Source organism: Nicotiana sylvestris, chromosome 5 (genome assembly GCF_000393655.2).
Source record: "Nicotiana sylvestris chromosome 5, ASM39365v2, whole genome shotgun sequence".
Classification (NCBI taxonomy): domain Eukaryota; kingdom Viridiplantae; phylum Streptophyta; class Magnoliopsida; order Solanales; family Solanaceae; genus Nicotiana; species Nicotiana sylvestris.
The window spans coordinates 115,159,507-115,168,777 of NC_091061.1; the positions used below are offsets into that span (position 1 = coordinate 115,159,507).

The 9,271-nt window shown below is 35.7% G+C and overlaps 1 protein-coding gene across 1 annotated transcript; it reads right to left on the reverse strand.

The window, feature by feature from the left end:
- Positions 1 to 2,072: 2,072 nt before the first annotated feature.
- Positions 2,073 to 5,845, reverse strand: LOC104215469 (mitochondrial import inner membrane translocase subunit TIM14-1-like). The gene is made up of 3 exons (XM_009765284.2): positions 5,682 to 5,845; positions 4,372 to 4,544; positions 2,073 to 2,553 (listed from the first exon to the last, which is right to left on the reverse strand). The coding sequence occupies exons 1-3, from the start codon at positions 5,811 to 5,813 to the stop codon at positions 2,397 to 2,399; spliced, it is 462 nt and encodes a 153-aa protein (XP_009763586.1). The 5' UTR covers positions 5,814 to 5,845; the 3' UTR covers positions 2,073 to 2,396.
- Positions 5,846 to 9,271: the final 3,426 nt, after the last annotated feature.

The window sequence follows — 9,271 nt, forward strand, 5'->3', positions numbered from 1 at the left end:
CACTAAAATGATTTTAAAGAGCTTCTATGTGGATAAAGCGCATCCATTAAGTACCCCGATGGTTGTGAGATTACTCGATATAAATAAAGATCCACTCCGACCTCATAAAAATAATGAAGAGCTTCTTGGTCCTAAAGTACCATATCGTAATGCAATTGGTGCGCTAATATATCTTGCTAACACTACAAGGCATGACATAACCTTTTCAGTTAATGTCTTAACAAGATATAGCTCCGCTCAAGGATAAATTGGAAAAAATCAAGCACATATTGCGTTATCTAAGGGGGATTACCGATGTGGGCTTATCTATGGCAATGATTGCAATACCGATCTTGTTGGTTATGTCGATGTGGAGTATTTATCTGACACACACAAGGCTTGATCTCAAACATATTATGTGTTTACATGTGTGGCACTATCATATCTTGGCGATCGACTAAGCAATCAATCGTGGCTACTTCTTCTAATCATGCTGAGATAACTGCTATTCATGAAGCAAGTCGAGAATGTGTATGGTTGAGGTCTACTATACATCTTATTCGAGACAAATGTGGTTTGAAGTGTGATAAACTATCCACAGTTTTGTATGAAGAAAATACAACATGCATAGCCCAATTGAAGGGAGGATTGATAAAGGAGTTAGGACAAAGCACATTTCACCTAAATTATTGTTCACACATGATCTTCAAAAGAATTGTGATATTAATGTGCAACGGATCCGTTCAAGTAATAATATGGCTGATTTGTTCACCAAATATCTACCGGCGTCAACCTTCAAGAAACTAGTGTACAAGATTGGGATACGAAGGCTCAACGATGTGAACTGATGATCTCATCAGGGGGAGTTAATACGCGTTGTACTCTTTTTTTCTTACAAGGTTTTGTCCCATTGGGTTTTCCTTGCAAGGTTTTTAACAAGGCAACCAAAAGGTGTATTTCTATATATGTGTACTCTTTTTCCTTCATTAGGATTTTTTTCCCATAGGGTTTTTTCCTAATAAGGTTTTAACGAGGCACATTATTTATGGACATCCAAGGGGGAGTGTTATGATAAAAATCAAAATATGGTGGATGTCTACTCTTCCTCCATGATCTTTCTCTCAAATGGTTAATGACATATTCAATGACATATTTTCTATGTTCAATGACATATTCCATGACATATTTTCTTCACTTTTCATGCCTATATAAAGGCCTTGTAATAGATAGGAAAATACACACAATTGAAGAAGAAAATTTCTTCCTTTCTCTCTATCTCTTTCTTGTTCATGTTTTACTAAATTGTCTTAATTTCTTGTTCATGTTTTACTAAATTGCTTTTATTTCATAACACAACATAATATGTAAAGTTCGAACTTTTTACATATATGGTTTCAGCATAATGTGCTAGAGTTCTAACATAATATCTAAAAATTTATACATAGGTGTTCAGTAATCCAGCATATTAGCTAGGATACTTTTGTCCAGATTCTATCTCCTCATTAGATAGTGGCTACTTTCTAATAATTTTATAAATACTGACTAATTTTCAATAACCGCCCATAAAAATGATTATGCCATATTATTTTGATGATAATTGGGGGCTTCATTACCTTAGGTTGTTTATTACTATTTTTTTTTAATTGTATTCAGTATTTATCTTTATTATTTGAAAATACAAAATCAACTAGCTTGATAACTTAGGAATTAACTAGACTGATATTCTTTGTAGTAAATAATAACAACAACAACCCAGTATAATCCCACTAGTGAGATCTGGGGAGGGTAGTGTGTACGCAGACCTTATCCCTACCATGGATAGAGCGGCTTTTTCCAAATAGACCCTCGGCATCCTTCCCTCCAAGAACTTCCCACCTTACTCTTGGGATGACTCGAACTCACAACCTCCTTGTGGCAAATAACTAGACTGATATTCTTTGTGGAATTGATCATGGACTCGTAAGATAGATTACATCTGCAGTGACCGCTTAACGTATTTTATTCGAGTGTTGTTGGGTGTGATCAACACACTTAAATTCTAAAGATCTTACCGATTAAAGAACAACCTAGAAGTTTCAATTCTCAGTTTCAACTATGCTTGAATTGATCCCAGCTAGGGACATTTATAGAATAGAAACTACACTCCCTCCAAATTTTCCATGAAGGAGCTAGAGAGCACAAATAACAATCACTTTATAAAATCAAAGAATGTTACAAATAACTATACATTTCTGTTGATTTCACCACCAAGCTCATTTACAAAAGGGCGACACTTTCTGCACAGTTGCTGAAGCTGATCACAGTCCATCACCTTGTTCTTTTTCGAGTTGTCAATACATGTGCCATCAAGATTTAAATCTAGTAGGATTATCGTCGATATGAACATTGGTCATACCTGGAAGTAATATCCCAAAGAATCAAAATGCAGATCCGCTGCTTTTCGTCTTTTCTAACATCACATCTTTAGCTTCATTGATTTTAGAAGCAAGATAATGGCTGCCACCAGCATCGGGATGGTTTGCAATCATAACCCTTCTATGTGCTTCTCGAACCTTGTCTGGCCGAGCACCCTCTCTATAAGACATTTCAAAATTATGAACTCATTAGTTAGTTCTATGATCAATGGATAAAAAGTCAAATGAGAGCCTCGTGTTTTACGAGAGCCTTTTTAGTTTTTGGAGATTTGTATGTCGATAAAAAATGTAGATAACCTCTAGTCTTAGAGGACGCTAGTAATCAATGTTTGTGAAACGGATGGAGCCTGGAATTATTTCCACCAAAAAGATGTTAGCTAAGACGGAAGCTTCTATAGTCATCCAAGGCTGTTGCTAATGTAATCTCTCTCTCTCTCTCACTTCAGAAATTTACAGAGTTTGGAAAATTTTCTTCGAAACTCTGCTCCATGCTCATATGGCTCTCACAGTTTTACAATAGAGTCCGGGTTACTGCTTCACAATTATTTTTAGAATGGCATCAGAAGCAACCATTTAGAAATTTGATACCATCGCATAGAAATGACGAATGCAAGTCATGCGTTACTTCTTCATGGCACTTTTCTATTTGCGGACTTTTCAGCTATTGATCCCTAAGTTTCAAACTTACTCCAAATTTACTTCTTGTGAAAAGCTCTCACCAACACATATTACCTTTTAAGATGGATCTGTGAACGTTACTGAGTTAAAACAAAATTCAGGAAACTGTTAGAAAAATAAAGAAATATATCAAATAGTAAAGAATCAGAAATTTTCCGAGTCCACAATTTTCTTGTGCGTCCTTAAGGAATTTTAACCCCCTCACACGTTGCCAATGTAATGGATTAAATCCTCCCAGGATAAAACGGAATAAACCTTCCTGCAACAGTGACAATACAAACTGCAGGATACCACCGAACTCAAAGAACGGAGCAAAATCACACTTACGAATTTGAGAGAGAGAGACTGCGAATTAGGATGCAGTATATTCAGAAAGAAAGAAGTTCTAGAGTCTTTTTCGTATATGGAAGATGCAGTCTTGCCTCATAATTTATAGGCAAATATCAGAAGAGGTGTCTGGAAGAGGTTCTACCGCGATCGCGGCCAGAGAGCTTCTCTGAATCTGACTGTCGCGATTCTACCGTGGTCGCGGCAGAACCGCGGCCAGTGAGGCCCTCTGAAGCCGAAGCCGAAGCCGAAGCCGAAGCCGAAGCCGAGCGACGACGACGGCGCGAGGGTTCATTCTCTTCAACTCCTTTTAAGAGCTTTAAGAAGTGAATCTATATATAAGCACATAAATGTGATTGTCCCTCACCAATGAGGGACAAAGTGCAAGACAAAAGTTCACTTCTTCAAATTTTCATTTTCCCTCCATTTCCAATTCACACTTCTTCTCTTTTAAAGCCCAATGGCTTAAAGTCCAACAGGATCAATTTCAATCCCTTTAATAACCTTTTGTTAGCACTGGCTGTGTTTACTACGGTCAGTGAGAAGTATAGATATTCCGCTTCAGATGGAACAAGATAATTGTTTATAGTCTGCTGAAAATATTACTCAACTTAACAAACATATGTAAACACATTCCGACTTTATTAAGATAAAATTAGTAAGACCAAGAGGATCTGCTAGGCATCTACTAATACAAATCTTTATAAATAGAACACCTAGATCCATAACACTTTCATGCCTTGTTTTTCCCCTCAGTTCTGTTGCTGTTTCTTAACATGTAAGACTATATTATAGAGAAACAACGGAAACAGTCTTCGTGTGAGAGGTGACAAGAAATTTCTTTATTCCTATTCCCTACTCCACCAATCCTAGGCAGGTTCAGGGGCAACTGGAGCCCCAAATGGTACGAGTGAATAAGCAGAAACATTTGGTTAACAGACTACACAAATCATTATGAATATTTAGCGCTTACCTAATTCCAAGGATAAGAGCTGCTTCCCTTTTGGTCATTTTAGGCTGGAAACCTCCTCCATAAAATTTCCGAACTCTAGGGGGTCTAGTCTTAAATGCTTGCCAAGCTTGAATTCCATATCTACCAGCAAGAGCTGCAGCAGCTATTGCAAGCCCAGCAAAAAATGGTGTTGTCTGGCGGTATTATCAAAGTTCATAAGTACAATTTCCACTAGGTATAGGAACTAGAGCAGTAAATTATGTTTGTACTCAATTATATTCACTTGAAGCAACCAATCTCTGCTTCTGGTTCACAATAAATATTATTTTAAAGGGTAACAAAAAAGGCACAGTTTTTATGGAAAATCATTATACAACATTTTTCACCCTGTTAAAAAAGATACTTGCCTAAAACCAGTAGCGAAGCTAGGAATTTTCACTAAAGGGTGCCAAAATATAAAAAATTAAATATACGAAGAAATCAAGGGCTTCAACACATAATATATACACAAAAGAAAATTACCTATCCAAGCAGTATAATTTTCCAGTGAAGGGGCGTCAATTGACACCCCTTGGAGCGATGTGGCTCTGCCACAATCTAAAGCCGTGAAAATACTACTCATTAGGAAGTGTACAATTTAAGCTACAAACCCAAGGCTGCTCCCATTTCCCCGAGAGAAAATCGCACTTTCAAAAAACAGTTTCATTACTACTGCATGTGCTCAACTGCTATAAAGATTGTGACATGAACTACTGGTTCGGTCGCAAGTTCAGTTACCATAAACCTCAAATCCTGGCTCCGCCTTTGACCACAAGCTTACTGGCATAAACTACAAGGATTCATTGCTTTGATACAAAATGGCCAAAGAATTTAGGATTAATAAACATGTAAATCTACATTGGTTGACAAGTCACAGATAATGTTGCAGATATCCCAGAAATTATTTGGACAAAGTACAATTCTAATCTTATTTGTACAGAGCATAAAGCCAAAGTGTTATTTCCTCCATTATTTCAATTTATATGTCTTACTTTTCTTTTTAGTTTTCTTTCTATGTTTAGCAAGTTTTAATTCCTCATTCTTATTTTACCTTAATGAGATTCACTTATAAATTTTCATGTTATTTTTAAGACTGCAAGATTCAGAAGTATTTTTGGTATGTACAAGACTTTAGTTTAAGACCACAGGATTCTAATTGGTATGTCAACTAACAAAGCGATTCTTGAAATTCTTAAGATCATTTTCAAGAACAAATATCATAGCAAAGACAATTAAGCACTGAAATTTTCATGCAATGAAAAGGAATGAAGCCCAATTCATAATTTGCTTACCATTTTCTGGGTGAAGACCGGAGGCTGGGGGATGAAGGGTGTGCTTCTGTTGGGTTCTAGAAATGAATACTGAATTACTGTTAGTTCGAGTTTCCTTTTTACTTTTACTAGGCAGCCATGGATTTTGGTCATTCGAGCTGCTTCGTATTGACACGTGTTTCATCATTTGCGGACAAATTTTCTTTCTTTTTCTCTTTTCTGTTTGCTTTTTTTTCTTTCTTTTTGTTGCCCGTTTTCCGTGGGAATATGGTTTGGAGTTTATATCTCAATTTTAAGGGGTTTTGGTGAAGATTAGACTTGATTTTGACTGAATTACAGATTAAAACTCAAAGAAGAAGAAGAAGACATGACATACATTATATTACAAAAATTATAAAAAAAATTGTATTCTGTTGTTTATTTATTTTTCTTTTATTCATTTAACTATCGTATGAAAGTTGAAAAAACAAAAACTTAGGATCATATCCGCTATGTATAACTGTTCGCGATTTAAATATGAAATTGAGTATCACCAATGAGAACACAGTTGCATGTTTGTGCTGTTACATTTTATATCAAATTCTGGTTTTATATAAATGTCCTACACTTTATCTACATTTTATCTACAAATAAACTATATGTCAGAGTAAATATATATATCAGTATGGATTTTCACAATATCTACAAAATTTCTACATTTATTCTACAATAAAACTACATATCATTTGAAAAATTAATATAAAGATACAGAATTTCAATGTTTCTACAAAATTTCTACAAAATGTTCATAACAGAATTTATCTTTATTTTCATGCATGTTCGTCTGGAACACTAAAGTTACTTGATATGCCAACATCTCCCGTTATAAAGAAATACAACTTATCTACAACTTTCACATTATTTCCACCCAGTTAAATATAACCACAATAACATAAAACTTACATATAAAATTTATACAATATGTCTTTTGTATATTTTGTATCTGATTTATACATAGTAAAAATAAATTTCATACAACTAATTATATATTATACAACTTATCTACAAATTATATACAATTTTCGTACATTATTTCTACTAAGTTATGTACAACTACAATATAATACCACTTAAATACAATTTTTATACAATATTGTTCAACTTTCATACAATAGTTAAATGAATAAAAGAAAAATAAATAAACAATAGAATACATTTTTTCTACAATTTTTCTACAATTTCTGCAATATAATGTATGTCATGTCTTCTTCTTCTTCTTCTTCTTCGAGTTTCAATCTGAAATTCAGCCAAAACCAAGTATAATCTTCACCAAAACCCCTCAATATTGAGATATAAACTCCAAACCATATTCCCAATGTCACGACCCGGATTTTCCACCCTCGGGAGTCGTGATGACGCCTACTAATACGAGCTAGGCAAGCCAATCCTTTAATCTAATTACTTCTTTATCCACTTATTTCTTTTTAACAAAACATAAGGCGATAACGTGTAAACATTGGAAATTTAAATTAAGCATAAGAAAACAATCAAATATCTGAAATCTGTATCTATTACAATTACTTAAGCCTTAATCACCCAAAACCTGGTGTCACAGTACCACAGACGGTCTAAGATTTACTACATACAAAGTCTGAATAAAATAAGTGATACACTGTTTCTGAAACAAAAGATGAAACAGGAAATAAAAGATAGAGGAGACGCCAGGGCCTGCGGACGTCTGCGGGTCTACCTTAGATCTCCGCGTGGACTGAAGGTAGCCTCCAAACTACGGTCCAAGAGCTGCTCCGGGATCTGCACATAGTGCAGAGTGTAGTATCAGCACAACCGACCCCATGTGCTGGTAAGTGTCTAGCCTAACTTCGGCGAAGTAGTGACGAGGCTAGGACCAGACTACCAAATAACCTGTGCAATTCAAATATATACAGCGGAATAGAAATACAGAAATAAACAGTCAAGTATGGGAGGGGGGAACATGTTGCGAGAAAACATCGAATAATAACAGAAGAACAACAAATAAGTATGAGGATCACCACAGTTCAATTGAAAATAGGAAGGGAAAATTATGTTGCGGGGTACAACAAGTATCAACAGGAAACCAGCAATTAAATGTAGAGAAACTATAACTCAATTATTAGTAAAAATCAGGAAATCAAAGACAAGTGCGCGACATCACCCTTCGTGTTTTAACACTCTCTCACCAAAACAATACACGGCATCACCCTTCGTGCTTTAACACTCTCTCGCCAAAATAATACACGGCATCACCCTTCGTACTTTACACTCTTCCTCACCCAAGCAACAAATCACAAGGCAAATAGCGTAAGGGAATCTATAACATCGAAATAAAATCAAGTAACAACAGAAAATCAGTAAGTAAACGTAAAGGACAACATAACTCAATTATCAGCAAGAATCAGGAAAATCAAGGACAAGTGCACGGCATCACCCTTCGTGCTTTTACTCTCGTCCTCACCATAAGAATCAACATAAACTGCACCGCATCACCCTTCATTTTTTCACTCTCATTTTCACCATAAAATCAATATAATAGGCACAGAATGGTACATCGTGCGGCACGGCATCACCCTTCGTGCTTTACACTCTTTCCTCACAAATCATACACGGCATCACCCTTCGTGCTTTAAAACTCTTCCTCACCCAAACAACAATCACAAACAATAGGGCAAGGGAATAAATGAAATTATGATAAGAATCCCGACAAGGGAATAATAGTTCAACAATCAAGCCCCGACAAGGGAATAACATCAAAGAAGCATCAAATCCCGGCTAGGGAGATAATCATCAAAAACAACAAATTCCTAGCGGGGAGATAGCATAGAGATTCTCTTCTTTTTTTCACTTTGACTTCACAACTTTGAGCCAATGCTCTAACAGGTTCAATTTCCACTCATACTTTCATATTTCATTGTACAACTCGAGCCAACACTCCTCAATGTTCAAATGTCACAATTACTTCCACAAACTTTGTCCAACAATAGAAATCATCAACAAAGCATGAATAGTACAACAAAGCCATAATAATCACAATATAAGACTCACGGGCATGCTTGATACCAACGTATAGATACTCGTCACCATGCCTATACATCGTACTCGACAAATACCACATAGCAAATAGGACTCGACTCCTAATCCCTCAAGCTAAGGTTAGACCAAACACTTACCTTGATGTCACGAACACAATTCATGTCTCAACTATCGTTTACCCCTTGATTCCACCACCAACTCGCTTGTATCTAGCCACAAGTTACTCAATTACATTAATAAACGCTAAATGAATCAACTCCAATGCATGAAAATGAATTTCCCAAAGTTTTACCCTAAAAGTCAAAAATCGCCCCCGGGCCCACATGGTCAAAACCTGAGGTTCAAACCAAAATCCGATTAATCATTCTCCTACGAACCCAAATATATAATTTATTTTGAAATCGGACCTCAAATCGAGGTCCAAATCCCCAATTTTTGAAAAACCTAGGTTCTACCCAAAACACCCAATTTTCCCTATGAAAATCATTGATTTTGAGTTAAAATCATGTTAAAAGATGTTAATGATTGAAGAAAATGAGTTAAAATCAACTGACAATCAATTT